Source organism: Myxocyprinus asiaticus, chromosome 18 (genome assembly GCF_019703515.2).
Source record: "Myxocyprinus asiaticus isolate MX2 ecotype Aquarium Trade chromosome 18, UBuf_Myxa_2, whole genome shotgun sequence".
NCBI classification, from domain to species: Eukaryota; Metazoa; Chordata; class Actinopteri; order Cypriniformes; family Catostomidae; genus Myxocyprinus; species Myxocyprinus asiaticus.
The window spans coordinates 13738300-13760760 of record NC_059361.1 but is presented as its reverse complement, the minus strand read 5'-3'; the positions used below and the strand labels follow the sequence as shown (position 1 = coordinate 13760760).

The 22461-nt window shown below is 44.4% G+C and overlaps 1 protein-coding gene across 2 annotated transcripts in view; it reads left to right on the top strand.

Annotated features, from left to right (window-relative positions):
- The window catches only part of LOC127456252 (leucine-rich repeat and fibronectin type III domain-containing protein 1-like protein), a 230634-nt gene that overhangs the window by 110751 nt on the left and 97422 nt on the right, over nt 1–22461 (top strand). For both annotated transcript variants that reach the window (XM_051724653.1, XM_051724654.1), the window contains exon 2: nt 3337–3483. In XM_051724653.1, coding sequence (XP_051580613.1) covers nt 3443–3483 — 41 coding nt within the window. In that variant the 5' untranslated portion in view covers nt 3337–3442. The remainder of the gene's footprint in view (nt 1–3336; nt 3484–22461) is intronic.

Genomic DNA, 22461 nt, shown 5'->3' with positions numbered 1-22461 from the left:
CAATTTGTAACTATTATATCTAAATTGTAACCATCTACTGTAACATTGTAAGGCTAAACTGTTATTAAACATTTCCTTTTAATCCATGACTAGTTTCTCTCACTGTGTAAACTATATACGTTTAAGTGCTCCATATTGCATAAAAATAAGTTCATAGTATGGTTCTAAACATTGGTCTCCCACATTAATAGATATTTTAACTGCGCTTTTCTGTCATTGTTATAAGTAGCAGAAGGTGGTATTTGACAAGAAATACACAGTTTTATTCCATCTTGCTGTTAACATTTCTTTTGTCACCTCTGCATTCCTACAGCTTGAACCACTGTAGGTTGACAAAAACAACATTATTGGTGCCAGATGGGTAGGTTTGAGTATTTCTGACTGCTGATCTCCTGGGATTTTCACGCACAACAGTCTCTAGAGTTTACTCAGAATGGTGCCAAAAAAAAAAAAAAAACACATGTTCCTAATAAAGTGCTCAGTGCATGTAATTTTATGTGTTGCACCATTAGCTTAGAAACATGCTAATCTCGTGAAAAAAGTCTCGTTCTGAGTGCTAGCTGTGTGCCGTGAGCTGCTGCCTACTTGAGAGTGTTCCAAGTCAGCAGATTATAAGGTCTCTTGACATTTAGGATGTTCCCTTAGAAGACAAATGCCTATCTAGGGACCAGGCAGTGAGGCAGCTCACTTGGTTTTTAAACAAAGCTTTTCTCTCACTCAATTATGCCTTTCAGTTTCATCACTTTTTCTCATTATTTCTCTTTTCTCACCTCCTATTTTGCCCTTATCTATCTCTCTTGCTACTTTCCTCTCTCGGGAATTGTGACTGTTGACTAGACAGCTGCTTCAGTGTCTCAGGTCACAAAGCCCACAACCCTTTGCCTGACTATGGCCTGTGAGCATGTGAACCATATCTCTCCAATGGCCCTCATGTAACCAAAGAGACTACTGTTGTCATGCTAGTTAAACATTAGAATCTTCAAGGGTTTGCCTATGCAAGCAACAGAAAAAAATGTAAAGAGACAAAGGGAAATGGCTGACATCATAGATAAGAGATCTTCCCAACACATTTAAACATCCATTATTACAACCTCATTAGCAGCAGATAAACACTCAGAGAATGGAGATGACATGACGTGATATGAAATGAACTGGACTGCTGCGATAATGGGTCATTTGAATACTGAGAATGGTGTTAATGTGTGTGTAGTCTCGCAAAGCCAGACTTTCGACCAGTGGCATACAGTCTGGTCCACAATGTCTAACTGGCATGCAAAGCAACCAACTACATTGTGTGTGTGTGTGTGTGTGTGTGTGTCGTTTAATTCAATGAATCAACGTTAAAATTAATTTAAAAATAATTATCTATTGTGGCACTTCTCATGTTGCTGTACCCTTAGGATGAATTGCTTATGTTGTAAGCATTACCCTTGTTGATTTGGATAAAAATGCTGTATATTTAAATATACAGTGTGTTCTTACATGTTATGCTTTTAAATCTGAGAAATGCAGAAGACGTTAGACTGCTAACAACATGTTTCAGCAAAGATCCTACGCATCCTTGTAGTAAAAACAGAAGACTGCAGGCCTGTTTTGAATGGAGAAATGCACTGATGCTGATCATGCCTGTCTCTCCACTTTTGTACTCTTGTCTCTTTCGCTCAGTTTGCCAAATTTGAATTATTTGGGCGACCGTATAGCTTTTATCAGAGTGAAATTTTTTTTATACAAAGTAATGCCTTGATGTCATGCCTGAGAAGTTAAGCAATGCCATGAAGAAGTGTGTATGTGTGTGCATATGCTAGTGTGTATGTACACTGGAGTGCGTGTTTATCGTTATAAAGTGTTGGTCCTCAGCTCAGTAGCTGTGTCTGATGAAAGTGTGGCATTTTCTCACATGTGACTCATTTGCACTCTGTAGACCTAGTGAAGGAAAGAAAAACATGGATGTTTGATGGAAAAGATAAAAATGCATGATTTGTCTAACAACCAGAAAAGCAAAAGGGTGTATTCACCAAGCCCTTGTCAGCTGCATTTGTTATGTGTAAATGTGTTACTTCACACTTATTAAAGCTTTTATCTCCTGTACAGCATATACAGAATCTACGCAGAAACAGTATATGATTACTCAACATAATATGGCATGCTGGTAATACACCTTTGAAATGAAACTACATGTCCCAGTGATTATTACTTTTATGTTCTCTGAAGGGGACATAGTTGTTTTATGGCAATACAATTACTCAGCATACATTAGACAATTGGCTATATGGGAGTGTTCTTGCAATATTTGTATTCAAAGGTCAGGAAGGCAAAAACTGATATAAATGGCAAATAAAATAATTTTGAAAGTTCCTCTTTTCTTTAACTTCAATCCTTAAGTGCTCAAAAAGGATTTTGTTTTTCAACTTATACAAGAAGGCTTACACAACTGCAGACAAGCACTTCAGATTTGTCAATGTGTGAAAGCATATTTCTTAAAATAATAATAATAATAATAAAATAAAACAATAAAACCTCTATAGGGAATAATGCACATGTTCATTTAGTGCTTGTCACAAATTTCTGTCGTGTATAAACTCGAAATATTCACACTGCCTTTGAACTGACTGTACCTATCTATATTTAGAATTGTCCCTTGCAAACACATTTATGAAGACTAACTCCCGCCTTTTAGAAGTACAGTATTAGGAGTGAAATTGAAAGCTACCTTATCTGTGTCATGATGAAATTAGTTCTAAAACATGTTATAAGCATTGTTCTGGTTGAATAGAGCTCAACGCATTGTTATGAGTATAGATATGAACAGTGTTTCCCAACCTTTTTGTCTTATGTGCCCCCACAACACCATCAGCGGGGCTTAAGTATCCCTTCGTTGACATCAGATGTGTTCCCTTTATCTTTTGATACTATAAGGTGAGAAACAGGCTAGCCAAATAGCTTCCTATCCCTTTAATGAAACACACTAAGTTTGGACAGTTCTGAGGACAATTGTATTTGACATTATATTGATTGAGACATGCAAATCTATCTATCTATCTATCTATCTATCTATCTATCTATCTATCTATCTATCTATCTGTCTGTCTGTCTGTCTGTCTGTTTATCTATCTACTGTATCTCTCAACTCTCAAAAGCTGATGAATGAAGAACAATCACCATTTGGGCTCTACTCAGCAGTAAGACAGAGTGTTTCTCCACTCAGTCAGTGTTTTTGTCTTGAATGTAATCAATTACCCTTAGCTGTGTAAATATTAGACAATGTGAACCACTGTTCAAGTGACTTGACAGTCATTTTGTCTTCATCTGTATTTTCGCTCTCTCTCTTTCCCACAGACAGATTGGTGTATAATAGTGAATGAGTCAATTACTGCAGTGGAGCTCTCGTATCTGGCTCAGTAGTGCGGAGTCATCACACCCTCGGATCTGAAGAGAGGAGATAATGAACCAACATTTCAGGATGTGGTGTCGAAATTTTGGAAGGTCAGTGAAGGGTGACGGCATATTGTGCTGTTGTGATGTCCTGCTGATGTTCTAAGGCTTTGTTCACACTGCACATTAATCCAGTTTGGTTTTTCAAATATTTGAAAATATTTGCAAGTATTTGGTATATCTTCATTTGTTGCCATAGTAATGACTTAAGCATCAACACAAATGCCAAGAGACATTAAAGAGTAGTTGTCATTGTAAAAGGAGAAAATTATGCTGAACTCATAAGGTGCATAGTCATCGGAGTCACAGAAATGGAAAATTAAGTCACTCTCAAGTCACAAACATTTTTACTAAGGACTTGATTTAGACTCATAGGCAATTAGCCCAAAGTCCAAATTAGAGACTTGTGAACAACACACTTCTTGATGTCTACAAGGAGACATATTTTCTCAGAATATTGCAACAATGTTTAGGTACAAGGGAGCCTCTCATGCACTCTCTGTTGCTTTCTTATGTGAAAATGTGAAGTCATTTGCTCACTTTTTCTAGGAAATCCCTAGAATTATTCATTTTTAAAAATTTACAGAATATATATATAAAACAATTATCCAAAATGAGGTTCATGAAACTGCCTGCAGCATATTAAAGATATATAATAAAATAGATGCAAGACATGACTTGGACTTGCAACAAAAGACTAAGACTTGAGACTACTTACACTTGGCCTTTAAAGACTTAAAACTTGACTTGGATTTTGTGTGGATTCTGCCTTTTTCTTTTTGTCTTTTGACGAAAACATCCTTTAAACTTAGTCAATATTTCATCATGTCATATTCAATATTTTTTGTTTGATTTTAGTTGATGTACAAAAAAACAACAACCAAAAAAACATGTCAAACTATAACAGACCAAAAATTAATACAAAAATTCAAACATTTTGAAAAATATATAAGCATTTATTAATTTAAAGATTTATACAACATAAAAAATACAATAAATACAACTCTCATTACTGTGAAAACCTAAATTCCTGAATAATGGCATAAAATGAATATACAAGTATTAGCCCCTGTAAGTTACTGTATTTTGAATTCTTCATGCTTTATAGATGAATTTTAATTTGCAGTATTTTAGCCAGTTTAAGGTTTTTCATCGCATGTAGCGTGTTCCCTGTCTGTCACTCACTCAACGTTGTGTCGATGTAGTGACACTAGGGGTTCGATCTTGAGAGCCCCAATCACCTTTGCTTAAAATAGAAAAGGCCAATGAGAATTGGCGAGTGGAATTTGCATGCCACTCTCCGCCCCTGGACATACGGGTATAAAAGGAGATGGCCTGCACCACTCATTCAGATTTTTTCTTCGGAGCCGAATGCATGTATTGTGTTCGTCCTCTCACCTTTCACTTATGCTGCTGGATTTTACGGCGCATATAAGTGGTCACCCTCGCAAAGTCGAGTGTTGTGCTTCCCCTGGGCGCTTCGGCGGCTGAGTCCGCGGGTGCTAAAAGAGTATATTCAAAAGAGTATATTTCCTTCTAAAAGAGCTCTTGCAAACGCTTGGCGTCTTTTTAAAGATGTCCTTCCACGTTTGCGCTACTGGATGTGGCCATAATCTCAACCCTTTGGACAGTCATGAAATCTGTCTCGAGTGCTTGGGGTGCCAGCACGCCGAGGCAGCTTTCGTGGAAGGGTTATGTTCTCATTGCGAGAACATGCCCATCAGAACGTTGTGGTCGCGGCTCACTTCCTTCTTCCTGAAGCAAGGAGCCACCGTGGCTGCTCCACAACCCGCTCCGTCCTGGGCTGATGCAACGCGGGCGATCTGGATGTGGATATGGGAGCGTTTTCGCCGGCTCAACCCCCGCGGCCTCCCATCCCCCAGCATGCTCGTTATATCCAGAAGAGCTGTCGAGCGATACAAGCTCTCCGCCTCAGGGCGGATTTAATGTGTCGTTCGCGGCTCACGACGAGGATGAGCTTTCGGTCGCAGCATCAGAGGGTGGGATTCGGAAGTGGACGAATCTTCTGAGCTCCCGCCCACGGGCGGTAGAGCACAGGATGAGGCGGACGCTGAGATGGCAGCCATGCTTGCCCGGGCGGCTGCGTATATCGGGCTGAAGTGGAACCCTCCACCCTGCCCTGAGCGTTTGTGGCTGGATGATTGGTTTCTGGGCTTGGAGCGCAACTCACGGCCGCGCCCTGCCCCGCCCCGGTGCCTTTCTTCCCGGAAGTGCACGAGGAGCTAACGAATTCGTAGAAGGCACCTTTAAAAAACAAAACAAAAAAAAGCTGCCCATTCACACTTCGCGGGCTCGTCCATCCTAACTACCCTCGACGGTGGAGCGGCTAAGGGATATGTCGAGCTCCCCCAGGTGGAGCGCACCATAACGGTGCATTTATGCCCGCAGAGTGCAGCCACCTGGTGAGACTGACCAAGGCTCCCTTCCAAGGCCTGAAAGTTCTCTTCCTCATTAATGATGAAGGCTTACAAGGCTGCAGGTCAAGCCGCTTCCGCCCTGCACACCATGGCCATCCTGCAGGTCCACCAGGCCAAGGAGCTGAAAGATCTGCTTGAGGGTAGAACCGACCCAGGGCTGATGCAGGAACTGCGTACTGCGACCGATCTTGCCTTACAGGCGACAAAAGTCACGGTGTACGCCCTGGGCCGGATGATGTCCACTCTTGTGGTCCAAGAGCTCTGTGGCTCAACCTTGCAGAGATGCGTGACGCCGAGAAAGTCCGCTTTCTTGATGCACCCATCTCCCAAGGGGGGCTTTTTGGCAACACCGTTGAGGATTTCACCCATCAGTTCTCAACAGAGAGGAAGCAGACCGAGGCGATTAAGCACACCTTCAGGCCTCCAAAGTCCTCTGCCCTGTCTGCTTCTCACCAGAGCCGTTCCCCTGCAGTGCCGGCCCCGGCTCCCATATCATCGGAGCCCGTATGAAGACCTCAGAGAAGATCCTCCTGCAGGAAGTCAGCTCCACCTGCCCGTCAGCCGGCCCCCAAGAACCACGGACAGGCTTCGAAGTGGCCCTGGCATTGGTAACCCGGGGATGAGGCGACTGACTCCGACCGGTCTGGCGCGGAAGAACTCTCCAGCCCTACCATCGCTCCTGGGCCAGCGCATAGTAAGTATTATATCGCCAGGTGCCCTCTAGGCATCGGCGCCCACATGGTCGGTAAAACAGCAGTTTCCTCATTCCCTGGGTCAGCGCACTCACAAAGGCCAGGCACTGGAAGTCTTTCCGGTCAATCAGGCGAACGCGAGTACCTCCCGTTCCCTCATTCTCCGTCGAGAGACAGCCAGCGTACAGGTAAGTGTGCTGGTCTCTGGGGTCGCTTGCCCGCCCCAGTCACCGTCCAGCGTTGCGGGCTTGTGGAGTAGCACACCCCCCCTGGGCTGTGGGGCACCTGCTCTGCCTTGCCGCGAACCACCCTGCCTGGGCACGGTAAGTCAAGCTGTCCCCTAGGTGCAACTGTCACGGAGTCTGGAGGCCTGGATAGTGCTCTCCAGCACCTCGCTGTGGCTTATCAGGATGATTCGCCTCGACTACACGATCCAGTTCACCAGATGCCTGCCCAGGTTCAGTGGCATCCTCTCCACTACGGTGCAAATTGACGGTGCCTCTGTTCTCTGGGCGGAGGTTGCCACCCTTCTGGTGAAGAGGGCAATAGAGCCCGTTCCCATAGACGAGTTGCGCAAGGGCTTTTACAGTCCTTATTTTATTGTGCCCGAGAGAGGCGGAGGGTCACGCCCAATCTTGGATCTGCGTGCTTTTGAACAAAGCCTTACACAGGCTTCCGTTAAAGATGTTAATGTAGAAGCGCATCCTGGCGTCAGTACGACATCAGGATTGGTTCACAGCCAACCACCTGAAGGACACGTACTTTCATGTATCGATCCTTCCTCGACACAGACCCTTTCTTCGGTTTGCCTTCGAGGGACGAGCATACCAGTACAAGATCCTCCCCTTCAGTCGGTCCCTGTCCCCTCGTGTCTTTACCAAGGTCTCAGAGGCTGCCCTGGCCCCGCTGAGAAAGAAGGGCATTCGCATTCTCAATTATCTCGATGACTGGCTAATCCTAGCTCACTCACGAGATCTATTGTGTGCACACAGGGACCTTGTGCTTCAGCACCTTGACCGACTTGGGCTTCAGGTCAACTGGGAGAAGAGCAAGCTCTCCCCTGTGCAGAACATCTCTTTTCTCACTATGTGGTTGGACTCGGTCACTCTCAAGGCACGTCTTATGACCAAACATGCTCAGTCAGTGCTGACCTGCCTGAAGACCTTCAGCCAGAAGGTAGTGGTGCCAGTGAAAAAAATTCAGAGGCTCCTGGGACATATGCCATCCTCGGCGGTGGTTCTCCCCCTCGGGTTGATGCATGAGACACTGGCTACAGACTCAAGTCCCGATGTGGGCATGGCACCACAGCACCCGGCGTGTGACCACCACACCACAGTGCCATCAGACTTTCAGCCCTTGGTCGGACCTGATGTTTCTATGGGTGTTCCCCTAGAGCAGGTCTCAAGGCGGGTTGTGGTCACAACAAACGCCTTGAACTCGAGCTGGGGTGCCGTGTGCAACAGGCAGGCAGTCTCCTTTGGCAGAGCATCAACTGCTTAGAGTTGCTGGCGGTATTGTTGGCCCTGCGGAGGCTTCGGCCGTTGATTCAGGGTAAGCGTGTTTTGGTCCGGACCGGCAACACAGCGACCGTAGCGTACACAAACCTCCAAGGCGGCATACACTCGCGTCGCATATCACAACTTGCCCACTGCCTTTGTCTCTGAAGATGTCCCTCCTAGTGGCGCTCACTTCCGTCAAGAGGGTTGGGGACCTGTAGGCGCTCTCTGTTACCAGCAAATGCCTGGTGTTCGGGGCGGCACATTCTCATGTAATCTTGAGACCCCGGCCCGGTTATGTACCCAAAGTTCTCACCACTCCTTTTTGGGACCAGGTGGTGAAACTGCAAGCGCTCCCTTCAGAGGAGGAAGACCCGGCCTTGTAATTGCTGTGTCCAGTTTGCACCCTGCGAATCTATCTGGACCGCACGCAGAGCCTTAGTTGCTCAGAGCAGCTCTTTGTCTGTTTTGGAGGACAGCAGAAGGGGAAAGCTGTCTCCAAGCAGAGGCTAGCCCATTGGATTGTGGATGCCATTTCTCTTGCATACCAGTCTCAGGACTTGCCGTGCCCCTTGGGAGTCCGGGCGCACTCCACTAGAGGTGTTGCACTGGCAAGGGAAGCTTCTCTAGCAGACATATGCAGAGCTGCGTGTTGGGCTACACCCAATACCTTTGCGAGGTTTTAAATCCTACGCATAGACCCAGTTTTGACCCGAGTGTTATGCGGTAACAGCAGGTAGACTGGATGGCCGGTTGGTTGTACCACTTGCATTGTGCCTTTCCCCTTTTTTCAAAGGTGATAATGTGCACCTTTTGTCCACAACAGTTCCCTGTTTCCGGTGAACCCTGGACACCTCTTTAATTCTTAAGCACTGTTTGGTGAAGAACTCAGTGGAGGTGTAATGACACCAGGCCCAGTACTCGTGGTATGCCCCTTTTCAGGTGAGCCCATGTGCTTGGGCTCAGTGCTACATGCATAGTGATTCCCTCTTGGTAATCCCATATGATGAGATTCCACTGTTCGGTTTCCCCTTAGGTGAACCCTGTGTTTCCCCTCACCAGAGCTTTCTCTGCTTCGGCCACTGTGGCTGTGTACTCTCTCTGTAGATAGGGTCCTCCGGTGGCATCATTCCATATGTGAACTTCCCCATTGGTAAGTCCATGTGAGGTATTCTCCACATGTTAACCTCCTTCCAGTAGGATGTGGTCTCCGTAGTGCTCTCCTTCCTGGAGAAGGAAGAGCACTTCCCAGCACTATTCTAGAAAGTGCTCGGTGGGAAATTGCTTAACAGCAAATCAGGAAAGGCACTGCTGGTAGCCTACTTGTGTAAGTGCCTCCTTGCCTCCTCCCCCACTTAATGGGACTAGAGAGACACCTTACCTAACTCGCTGGAAGGTCACAACGTGGTTGAGCGCTCGCTGCGAGGCACACAGCAGCTTGCCCATGTCCACTCTTCCGTACCTCGTGACACGGTTCAGCACCTGCGGCGTTTCCTATAGGAACCCCTAGTGTCACTACATCGACACAACGTCGAGTGAGTGACAGACAGGGAACGTCTTGGTTACTGATGTAACCTCTGTTCCCTGATAGAGGGAATGAGACGTTGTGTCCCTCCTGCCACGGCGCTGAACCAGCCGCTGACATGGCCAAGACTCTCTATCGGCTCCTCAGCATAAATCTAAATGAGTGGTGCATGCCATCTCCTTTTATAACCATATGTCTGGGGGCGGAGAGTGGCATGCAAATTCCACTCGCCAATTACCTTCAAGGTGATTGGGGCTCTCAAGATCGAACCCCTAGTGTCACTACATCGACACAACGTCTCGTTCCCTCCATCAGGGAACAAAGGTTACATCATTAACCAAGACATTTTCATGAAAACAGCATATTCACAACGCAAGTTACCTATTCTGACTAGCACATAACTTAGTTCAAATTAATCTGTTCATTCGCTTCATTGTCTGTGCAGATGTAAGTTGTCATATTACATATACAGTATGTTGTGTATATATTAATTAATAGGATGCGTTTGAGTGAGGTAATAAACCCGTTTGTAAAGCGGTTTATTCTGCCAGTGTTAAGCCCTTTCAGTCCACGCAGCTTAAGCAGCGAAATACCCAACATACAGGATTATTGGATTAGATTAATCAAATATTTCTAGAGGTTTCTTCTTTTAAAACAAATGTTTCTTCTTCTGTTTGTGCACTGTTAATATCTTGCAGTATCATCTTATTCTCATTATACAATATTTTAGTCAACAGCATTTTTAATTAGAATTTTAAATTTTCTTTTTCATCTCGTCTTCGTTATCATTGTTAAAATAAAACAAATAAAAAACTTTCACCAATGAACATTTCCATCAGTAATTATCACTGACGAAACTAACACTGATTGGACTCTTGGCAGAGTCATTACACAATCATATTTACACATTCAGACAGTTCACATGAGCTATTTTTTTATTAAAGCTGTAGACACTATTGCACATTGTGTATGACATTACAGTCACATCTCTTCCAGAATGCCTAATATTGAATTTTACTGTTCAGACAGAAATACAACAATTTCAACAGTCTTCATTCAGGACACAACATGACTGAAATGTGATTTGACTGTAAGCACTGTAATGTTTTAATTTTTTTATTTTATTTATTTATTTTTGCTGTTCAGACTAAAAATAAACAAATTGTATTCACATATGAATATATATATATATATATATATATATATATATATATATATATATATATATATATATATATATATATACATATATGATTTGCTCTGCCTGTCTGAACAAAACATTTAGCATTTAGATGTCTGTAACTGGACAGTGCTGCCAGACGTTCTCACTTTACCACTGAGGAAAAGCATTGACAGAAATGTAATAGCCATGTGCTTGATAAAGCAAGAACACTGCAAAAAAAAAAAAAATAATAATATTGAATACAAAATAAACCACACTAAATTGTTGCTTCAAGCAATGTGTCAACCACCATCTCTCACAAATCCAGAAATTATCACCTTCACTGGACAGATCCAGTCTGAAATGTACAGTTATTGTCTAAAATGATTTGAAAAATCTGGCCTCTGGTGGTTTGCAGTCTATTTTGCTCTGTCTGGTTCTTATTGCTGAGGAGACCCTGTTTAGTCTTGGTGGAAGTGGGAATTTTTAAAAGCATTAAATGGCCATACCACAGGGAAGCATGTGACCCTTTTGACTCTGTACCATATCTGTGGTGGCTCAAATCGATCTACTGGTGACAGGGAGAGAGACCCTTCTCTCTAAATTTGGAATCCCTAAAGATCCACATTTACAAAGGGACACTGATCTTGAACCCTAAATGTGGGAGGGTTCTTGCAAAGTGTACATGTATCTGGACAGCAGTTTTGTGAAATGCTGTGTCTTTATACCTAGGATCTAGGACATGGTTATTCAACTCCAGTCCTGGAGGTCCACTGTCCTGCAGAGAACAGCTCCAATCTGAATCAAACACCTAAACTACACCTGAGTTGAATAGCCCTGATCTAGGATCAGATAAACTTTATCAAATTTTCATCCAGACAAAGAATGAACAGAAATTTCTAATTTAGGAGATTAATTTCTGTATTCTATGAATGGATAGTCAATTTGAGATCATGGAGTTCAGGAAGGCAGGGAAACGCTTTAGAAAGTTGCCTTTAAAGACTCCATGAAATAGCTTCACAAGTGTTGACGTATTTTCTATTGAAAAGGAAGTTTAGGTGGGATGTAACGAAGAGCTTGTTCCTTTTTTTATTTTTATTTTTTATTTTTATTTTTCATAAAGCCAATAATCTTTATTTCATTCTTGAACCATGATTTACTATTTGCTCTGACTAGTCGGTGGTATTCAGGGAAGGGGAAATTGTTTTTCTAGAGACCATTCCAGTAGACAAAATTTTGGATATGCCTGGAAGTGCAAGATGTATTATAATTTAGTTTTATTAATATTTTTATTATTATTATTGTTATTTATTTTTTATTTAATGTTTTTTTTTTTTTCATATCTGACTACAATTGTGTGTAGTCTGAACACTAAAAAAATATTTGATTTAATGGGGTCATTAAAATATGCTTTTTACAGTTCTTTAAAACGTCATGGTTACTTGTGTAACCTCCATTCCCTGATGGAGGGAACGAGACATTGTGTCGATGTAGTGACACTAGGGGTCACTCTTGGGAGCCCGAGACACCTCTGGTCTTTGATAAAAGGCCAATGAAAATTGGCGAATGGTATTTGCATGCCACTCCCCCGGACATATGGGTATAAAAGGAGCTGGCGTGCAACCACTCATTCAGGTTTTATGCTGAGGAGCTGAGACAAGGTCAGGCCATTTCAGTGGGTAGTTCAGCGTTGTGGCAGGAGGGACACAACGTCTCGTTCCCTCCATCAGGGAATGGAGGTTACACAAGTAACCATGACATTCCCTATCTGTCACTCACTCGACATTGTGTCGATGTAGTGACACTAGGGGTCCCTATACGAAATGCCACAACTGGCTGAACTGTGTTACGTGAACTGGCAGTGTGTGACGGGCAGACAACTGTGTGCCTCGTAGCCAGCGCACCAGGCTGACACGTAACCTCCCCCAACATAGTTATGAGTGTCGAACGGCCCTTTGGGGACAAGTCAGCTACCCAAAAGTTAAAGACAGGCTAGCTCAGTCGTGGCCATCTCTTCCCCTTCTTTTTTCCACTCCCTAAAAAAAGGGGGAGTATCCAACTGGGCCAACCAGTCAGGGGGTGTTCCTCCCAAGGGGAGGACACCACGGAGACCATGCCTCGACCAGAAAGAGGGGGGGGATATTTAAGTGTAAAATACATCACATGGTCTTGCCGAACTATGTCGGAAGTATGTCATGTGGAGAAGTCTCATGGTAGATCCTACCCAACGGGGGAGGAGTTACTACAAACATGGAGACTGTGGCAGAGGGGGCTCTGCCCAAGGAAGACACAGTTTGCCAACAGGGAAACGAATTAGCAGAAGATATACATCGCATGGGGTTACCTTCCAGGCAACCGCCACATGCGGAGCACCTACCCCAGAACAGGGCTCTTAGTTAGCACGTGTCCTGGACCGGCAGCGAGTCTCTCTGAAAACTCGACTGCCACAGGGCTCGGAGGAAGTCAACCAGGGAACATAGTTTGTGAACATTACTGGGAATTAATGGCCCGCATCTTAAGCTCAGAGGAGGTGAAAGGCACTATGTGCAAGCGATACACCCGGCCGGCTATCCCGGGCTTATCCACTTGTATTGCATGCCACTACCCGGGATGAAACCGATTCCACCCGGAGGATGTAGAACCTCACAAAGGTGTTGGGTGTTGCCCAGCTTGCTGCTCTGCAAATGTCTGTTAGAGAGGCACCCCTGGCCAGGGCCCAGGAGGCCGCTACAATCCTGTTAGAATGCTCTCGTAGCCCTACCAGGGGTGGCATGTCCTGGGCGTGATATGCCATAGCTATGGCGTCAATGAGCCAGTGGGTGATCCTCTGCTTGGAGACAGCGCTTCCTTTCTGCTGTGCACCAAAGCAGACAAAGAGCTGCTCAGAAATCCTAAAGCTCTGTGTGCGATCCAAATAGATGCATAAAGCGTGCACCGGACACAGCAACGACAGGGCTGGGTCTGCCTCCTCCTGGGGCAGTGCTCACAGGTTCACCACCTGGTCCCTAAAAGGGGTCCTTGGGAACCTTGGGCACATAGCCCGGTCGGGTCTCAAGATCACGTGAGAGTAGCCCGGACCGAACTCCAGGCACGTTTTGCTGACAGAGAATGCTTGCAGGTCTCCTACCCTCTTGATGGAAGTGAGCGCAGTCAGGAGGGCAGTCTTCAAGGAGAGTGCCTTAAGCTCAGCTGACTGCAAAGGCTCAAAGGGGGTTCTCTATAGACCCTGAAGAACTACAGAGAGGTCCCATGAGGGAACGAGGCGTGGTCTGGAGGGGTTCAGCCTCTTGGCGCCTCTCAGGAACCTGATGATCAGGTCGTGCTTCCCTAAGGACTTACCGTCCACTGTGTTGTGGTGTGCTGCTATAGCAGCAACGTATACCTTCAAGGTGGAAGGGGACAGCCGCCTTTCCAACCTCTCCTGCAGGAAGGAAAGCACCGATCCGACTGCGCATCGCTAGGGGTCTTCCCATCGGGAAGAACACCACTTAGCAAACAGACACCACTGAAAGGCATACAGGTGCCTCGAAGGGGGGCCCTAGCCTGAGTGATCGTGTCTACCATCGCGGGTGGTAGACCGCTTAGGTCTTCTGCATCCCGTCCAGGGGCCAGACATGGAGATTCCTGAGGTCTGGTCACGGGTGCCAGATGGTGCCCTGTCCCTGAGAAAGAAGGTCCTTCCTTAGGGGAATCCACCGGGGGGGGGGGGCTGTCGCGAGGAGCGTGAGGTCCGAGAACCACGTCTGGGTGGGCCAGTAGGGTGCTACCATGACGACCTGCTCCTCGTCCTCCCTGACCTTGCACAGAGTCTGTGCAAGTAGGCTCACTGGGGGAAATGCATATTTGCGCAGGCCAGGGGGCCAGATGTGTGCCAGCGCATCTATGCCGAGAGGTGCCTCGATCAGGGTGTACCAGAGTGGGCAGTGGGAGGATTCTTGGGAGGTGAACAGGTCTACCTGTGCCTGTCCGAATCGACTCCAGATCAGCTGGACCACCTGAGGGTGGATTCTCCACTCTCCCCTGAGGGTAACCTGCCGTGACAGTGCATATGCTGCAGTGTTGAAGTCGCCCAGGATGTGAGTGGCTCGCAGGGACTTGAGGTGCTGCTGACTCCAGAGGAGGAGACGGCAAGCGAGTTGTGACATACAACGAGAGCGCAGACCGCTTTGGCGGTTGACATATGCTACCGTTGCCATGTTGTCTGTCCGAACTAACACGTGCTTGCCCTGGATCAACGGCCGGAATCTCCGCAGGACGAGCAAATTGCCAGCAACTCGAGGCAGTTGATGTGCTAACGCAGCCGCAGGCCCATCCATAAGCCGGCGGCTGTGTGCCCATTGCAAACAGCGCCCCAGCCCATTTTGGAGATGGCTGTCGTAACCACGACTCGCCTGGAGACCTGCTCTAGGGGAACGCCTGCCCGTAGAAATGTGAGGTCGGTCCAAGGGCTGAAGAGGCGGTGACAGACCAGTGTGTTGACCACACGATGTGTCTCGCGATGCCATACCCATCTCGGGACTCAAGTCTGAAGCCAGTGCTGAAGTGGTCTCATATGCATCAACCCGAGCGGGGTGGCCACCGCTGAGGGTGCCATATGCCCCAGGAGCCTCTGAAAGAGTTTCAGTGGAACCGCTGTTTTCTGTTTGAATGCCTTCAAACAGGCCAGCACCAACTGTGCACGCTCGTTCATGAGGCGTGCTCTCAATGAGACTAAGTCCAACTCCAATCTGAGAAAAGAGATGCTCTGAACCGGGAGGAACTTGCTCTTTTCCCAGTTGGCCCGAAGCCCTAATCGGCTGAGGTGCGAGAGCACCAAGTCCCTGTGTGTACACAACATGTCCCGAGAGTGAGCTAGCATTAGCCAATCGAGATAGTTGAGAAAACAAATGCCCACATCCCTTAACGGGGCAAGAGCTGCCTCTGCGACCTTCATGAAGACACGAGGGGACAAGAACAGACCGAAAGGAAGGACCTTGTTCTGATACGCCCGACCCTCGAATGCAAACCAGAGGAAGGGTCTGTGAGGTAGAATCGAGACGTGAAAGTACACATCCTTCAGGTCTACCGCCACGAACCAATCTTGATGCCGGACACTAGCCAGAATGCGTTTTTGCGTCAGCATCTTGAACGGGAGTCTGTGTAAAGCCCGGTTCAGTACTCACAGGTCCAAGATTGGCCGCAACCCACTGCCTTTTTTCGGTACGATGAAATAGGGGCTGTAAAACCCCTTCTTCATCTCAGCCGGAGGGACAAGTTCTATCACACCCTTCCGTAGGAGGATGGCGATCTCCGCGCACAAGGTAGCAGTGTTTTCGTCCTTCACCAAGTTGAAGTGGATACCACTGAACCTGGGCAGATATGCTGGATAGCCTCTGTCTGCTGCTTCACTACCGAGAAATGCTGGGCAAAGTCCTTGACGGTGTTGCCGAATAGGCCAACCTGGGAGATAGGGGCAGCAAGGAACCGTGTCTTGTCGTCCTCACCCATCTCGACCAGGTTGAGCCAAAGGTGGTGCTCCTGGACCACTAATGTGGACATCGCGCGCCTGAGAGACCACGCCGTGACCTTCGTCGCCTGGAGAGCGAGGCCGGTCGCCGAGCGCAGTTCCTGCATCAGATCTGGGGCGGAACTACCCTCGTATAGTTCTTTTAGCACCTTGGCTTGGTGGACCTGCAGGAGGGCCATAGCGTGCAGGGCAGAGGCGGCTTGTCCAGCAGCACTATAGGCTTTGGCCGTCAGGGACGATGTGAACCTGCAGGGCTTGGACGGGAGCTTTGGGCATCCTTGCCAGGTGGAGGTGCTCTGTGGGCAAAGGTGCACTGCGAGCACCTTATCCACCGGGGGAATCGCCGTATAGCCCCTGGCCGCCCCGCCATCGAGGGTAGTGAGGGCGGGGAACTGAGAAATCAGGACCGGGCAGTAAAAGGTGCCTCACATGATTTTGTCAGGTCCTCGTGCACTTCCGGGAAGAAAGGCACTGGAGCAGGGCATGGCTGCTTTGAGTGATGCAATGTTGCCATGGTCATGTTCCCGCAGTGAAAACATGAACCATCCACGAACGCTGCCTCCGTGTGGGTCGCGCCCAGACACGAAAGACAGCGATCATGACCATCCGAAGTTGAGAGATAATGACCGCAACCCGGAATAACACACAATTGGAAAGGCATCTTTAAAAAGACGCGTCTTTAAAAAGACGTTCCGTGTGTGCCACTCTTTTAGAGAAATATACTCTTTTAGAGAATTAAACTCTTTCCGAAAATATACTCTCTTTTTTCTGCACCCAGGGGCGTTCTCTGCAGTGCACCAGTGCAGAGGAGGGAGAAGCCGCTGAAATGTGCCGTCAGATCCAGCAGAGGTGAATGAACAGTCAGCTCAGTAAACATCGACCGTTTGGCTCCGAAGAGAAAATCTGAATGAGTGGTTGCACGCCAGCTCCATTTATACCCGTATGTCCAGGGGAGTGGCATGCAAATACCACTCCCCAATTATCATTGGCCTTTTATCAAAGACCAGACGTGTCTCGGGCTCCCAAGAGTGACCCCTAGTGTCACTACATCGACACAATGTCGAGTGAGTGACAGATAGGGAAAGTGAGAAACACGTTTGGTGGAGGGAATTCTGCCTCATTTTCAGTATTTGAAAAATAGTAGTTTGTAAAAACTAAATCACACTTGTGTGTTACTGCTGGTATAGGATAAACATTTTCACAGCATTAGAATGAAAATGACAGGGTTATGACTTACACCCCATCTAATTTACAATTTAAAATAGTTCTGTTGCTGGGAGACAAATATATGTGTGTGTGTGTGTGTGTGTGTGTGTGTGTGTGTGTGTGTGTGTGTATATATATAGTGATGATAACACATCAGAACATCTGCACTCTACCAATCAACTAGCTTTGACTAGAACTGGACATAACAACCATATTACCACGTCAGTGAGCCATTTAAAATGTTTTGCCATTTTGGACCTAAAAAAAATTCTTATTATGTTATTAAGTCGTCATTTTATTTGTATAGCACTTTTCACAACACACATCATTTCAAAGCAGCTTCACAGAAAATTATGCTTTATCAGAAAAGGCTGTAATATAGTTATGTCTTCGAGTCATAATAGTGCAGTTAAAAAAAAAAAAAAAAACATGATTGAAAATTGTGCCTTAAAATAAATAATAGAAATTATATTTAGACCCCCAGAGAGCAAGCTTAAGGTGACAGTGGCAAGGAACATAAAACTCCATAAGATGTTGGTTAAAGGAGAGAAATAACTTTGAGGGAAACCAGGGTCACTGTGGGGACCAGTTCCCATCTGGCTAAATAGCATGAATATAATGCCAATATTAGTTATTTATGTGTAGTACAAGTCAAGATTTAAAATTAGTAAACTAAGTAAGTGTTATGGGCCAATGTTTAAACAAAACGCTTTTGTATTAACTGTAAGATTTTTGACTAAAGTCTTGGAATTTATATTCTTAATTAACTGCAGAAGTGCAAACAGATGCATTGTCTTTTGTTATTGGCTGATGAAGGCTGCAATTCATTTATTATCTATGTATTCCATTTTAAGAGTGCAGTCCATCCTTTGACCAAGGTGATGCAGGCAGAGGTCAGTAAGGTGCACTGCAGTTCGACTGTAAGCTTGTGGCAGATTAATTTCTGGTGGAGTCCATCTTAAGTCTAAGTTTCAGGCAGTGTCAAGTGAAGTATCCCATGTCTGATGGTTGGTGCTTGCATCAGTTCATCTTCTGTGAAGTCCATCGTAGTATACTGAAGTGATATCTGGCTGGCACAGGCAGCAGTTAGTCATCATCACTCAGCAACACGTAGTAGTGGGAGTCGGACATCAGGCAGGATCGGAGTTGGACATTGGGCAGGACCAGAGCTGGATCTGGCAGGCTCTGGTAACCTCAGGATATGGATCCCAAGGTTAAGACAGGGAAACAAATAGAATAATATTAGCGTAGATGCCATTCACTTTAAAACAGGATCATTGTTTCCGGTTCTGGCAGACCTAACTAATGCAGCATAACTATGAGTTGATAGAGAAATTAGGTGTATGCCTGGCTGAAAAGATGAGTCTTTAGTCTAGACTTAAACTGAGAGAGTGTGTCTGAATCCTGAACCATCTTCAGAAGACTATTCCATAGTTTAAGAGTCAAATAGGAAAAGGCTCTACCTCCTTTTGAGGATTTTGATATTCTGTGTATTATTAACAGGCCAGAATTTTGCAATGTTAGTGGACGTGATGGAATATAGCATGATAGAAGGTCACACAAGTACTGTGGAACTAGACCATTCAAGGCTTTGTAAGTAGTTAGAAGTATTTTAAAATGAAAACAAAATGTAGCATATAGCCAATGTAGCAACGCTTAGATTCGGCCTAATATGATCATATTTCTTGGTTCTAGTCAGCACTCTAGCTGCTGAATTTTGAACTAACTCAAGTTTATTTATGGAACATGCAGGACATCCTCCCAGTAATACATTGCAATAATCTAGTCTTAAGGTCATGAATGCATTAATTAGTTTGTCGGCATTAGAAACAGAAAGCATGTGTCGTAACTTAGCAATATTTCTGAGAATGCTGTTCTACAAACTTTGGAAACGTGGTTTTCAAAGGACAGATTGCTATCAAATATAACACCTAAGTTTTGAAATCACCTAAGTGTAACTATGTAATTATTAAGTTATTGTTATTACTATGTTTCACATATTAGGAATATAAATTCACAAACACACTTCTATAATTGTTGTTTTGTTGGCTAAGGCAACATTTAGCTGGATTTGAGATCAGTGTTTGGACTGTAGGGGGCAGTTCTGTAGGAGAATCGTGGTGGATGTTTAAACTTCGGTCAGTCGGTCAGATGGCATTTGGTAACTCCATCATGTGGCTTCATGCCCTCACTGACAACCAGCAGGAGCCACAGAGGCTCCAGAGGTGCCAGCTGTGTGCAGGGGAGCAAGGATGGGAACAGGCAACGTTGAGGCTCAGCGGTCATTAGGAGTTGGACACACAAAGATAAATGCATTCAAATAGGATCATAATAAATCCCGTTGCTCTCTCATGTTGATTTGGTCCATGTTTTCATGCTTACATGCTTACATCCTTCCTTTTTCCTCTTCTAGTGGTATCTCTGTCTCTGTTGTCCCTGCCAATGGCAATAGCCTCTATTTACATTGGATTATTACCTTTCTTGTTCACTCTCTCTCTCTCCATCTCTTCCACACTCTGTTATCAATTTCATTTATTCAGTAGCAAAGAAAGTTGGGGATCAAACTGGGATGGCAGCCTCAGTTACTGTGTAAGAAGGATAATTCAATGAATTAGCTGTTAGTGTCTGGAAGAGGAAGATAACCTCTGTGTGTCTTTAGGGTTTGTACACACTCATTCTCTTTATGCATGCAACACCATGAAGACTGTGTAATGCCTAGAGTTTGGTTGGTTGAGTGTCACCATTATGGTTTTGGTGATTAAACTCAAAGTGGTTGCTTCAGAGGTTTCACTAGTCTTGCCTCAGTGGGATACGGATCTCATAAGGGTTCAAATAAATGTTTGTTTTTACATTTACATTTATGCATCTGGCAGATGCTTTTATCCAAAGTGATAAAGGGGCTGTTCACACAGGATGTGCCCTTGCATATAAAAAAAGCTATTTTTTTTTTCAACGGAATGACAAAAACAAAATGACAAATCAAAACCCAGAGGCCTGTTGCATGAAGTTAGGTGAACAAAGTAAGTTTAAGGTTTACAAAAGCAGATAATGCCAAACCGGTTTAGAATCGGTTTTGGAAATCTCAAGATGCTTGCTAAGGTTATAAAGGCAGTAGAAAAAATAACTGAATATAATGTGTATTTGAATTTATATACATTGACAATAAGAATATACAGGCCAATTCATTTTAAAAGCATAAAAATCCATATATTTATCTAAAATGTTAAAGCTTTTATATGAAATTTAATTAAAAGCCTAATATAATTTAATGAATTGCAACTTTGTGTGATAGTCTACAGTATAATTTAAACCAGTATATAGGTGGGAAGGTTTGTTACACAATAAATGCATCTTTAAAGTGTGAGAATCACCATATGAACACTTACTGAAAACAGTATGCATACAGGTACAGTGTGTAAAGAAATGCAAAGAAATTTAATAATACGTGTTTAATGTGCTGCTCAAAAGATATCAAAATATACCATCTTATATCTTAATATGTTGGCCAGGTCTAATACAGTATATTAAATCATAATGTATAAATCTAAATTTGATAAATATGTAAATTTCCTTAGGAAGTGCCTTTAATTTGGAGCGAGAGATACATGGGGAGTGACTTCATTGAATCAGAGATGTCACATTTCTCACAGCTAATTGGTTCAGTATCTGTTGAGATTAGTGGTGTCCGATTCTTGAACGAATCATTCTTTCGAATCGATTCTCAGCAAGTAACCGGTTGAGCATAGAACCAGTTCACAACATAGAACTGAATCAAACTTTTGTTCCGGGTTGATCACGCTCAGCTGAAGTAAAGTACTAGCTACGCGGCACGTCTTACAAATTACCAAAGAACCTGTTAGAAATGAAGGAATCAAACCTACAGGCAGAATCGAAAGTCAGCTCTTCAGTCGTGTCCGACTCAAAAAGAACTGAATAAGCCGGTCGATGAACTGTCGAAGTTTTGCCGAAGATTACAGAGGACTTGCAATGCGTTGAGATGTTAATAGTATCTGAATAAAACATTTATAAAACCAACAGATGTTTCTTTCTGTGTTACTTTTTAATCATTTTAAAAATCTTTGCAAATGAAGGTCTCGAGAATTAAGTATGCATTTTTACTTGGTGTTACTAATACAAATTATAAATAACATATTAGTTTTCTAGTTGTATTTGTATTTTTTTTTAAATAGACTTAAATTGTGTAGCTAACTGTGATGAACATTTTCAAGAAACTGAATTTCATTAACTAAATGCAGATGACTAGTAGCCTGACGCTGAGTTTGAAATGAATGGGTTGGACTCTTACGAGTCACTTACGAGTTGCTAGACCAGTTATTGAACCAAAGAACCCGTTTGAAATGAAGGAATTAAACCTACAGGCAGAATCGAAAGTCAGCTCTTCGGTTGTGTCCGATTCAAAAAGAACCGAATGAGCCGGTCCCAAGAACTGTCGAAGTTTGCAGAGGATTACTGAGGAGTCTGATGAGTGAGCTGCTGATATGAGCATGTGCGTACCGAGGACATGAATGAGCCTGTGGCGAACTGTAATTTTCTTTAATGACAAACAAAACATACTGGAAATATGCTAATGACTAGTTTTATTCAATAACATTTAAATTGAAACATGCAAAAACTGTTCATTTGAGAGATGTAAATGAATTGTACTATTGTTTATTGTGCATGCAGATTATATTTTAAATTGTTATAAACTGAATCATGGTTTCTGGTAAGTTCATTAAGTCTCTTAAGTTCTCTTTTTATATACTTTAGACACATAGAACATATCTGCGTTTGTGCATCAGTGTCTGTATTGGGTACTTTAGGTGCAATACTTGAATGTACGAAACTTATTTAAAATGTAATCAATATTTGACAGTTGTATTCGACATGCAGGATCACAGAATGAAACACTGATTACAATAAGGGAGGTTATTTTGCAGCTGTAGTCTGTTGTGTTTGACTCACAGACCTTGTGTGAACAGCACAAGCTTTTTTGACTGGATT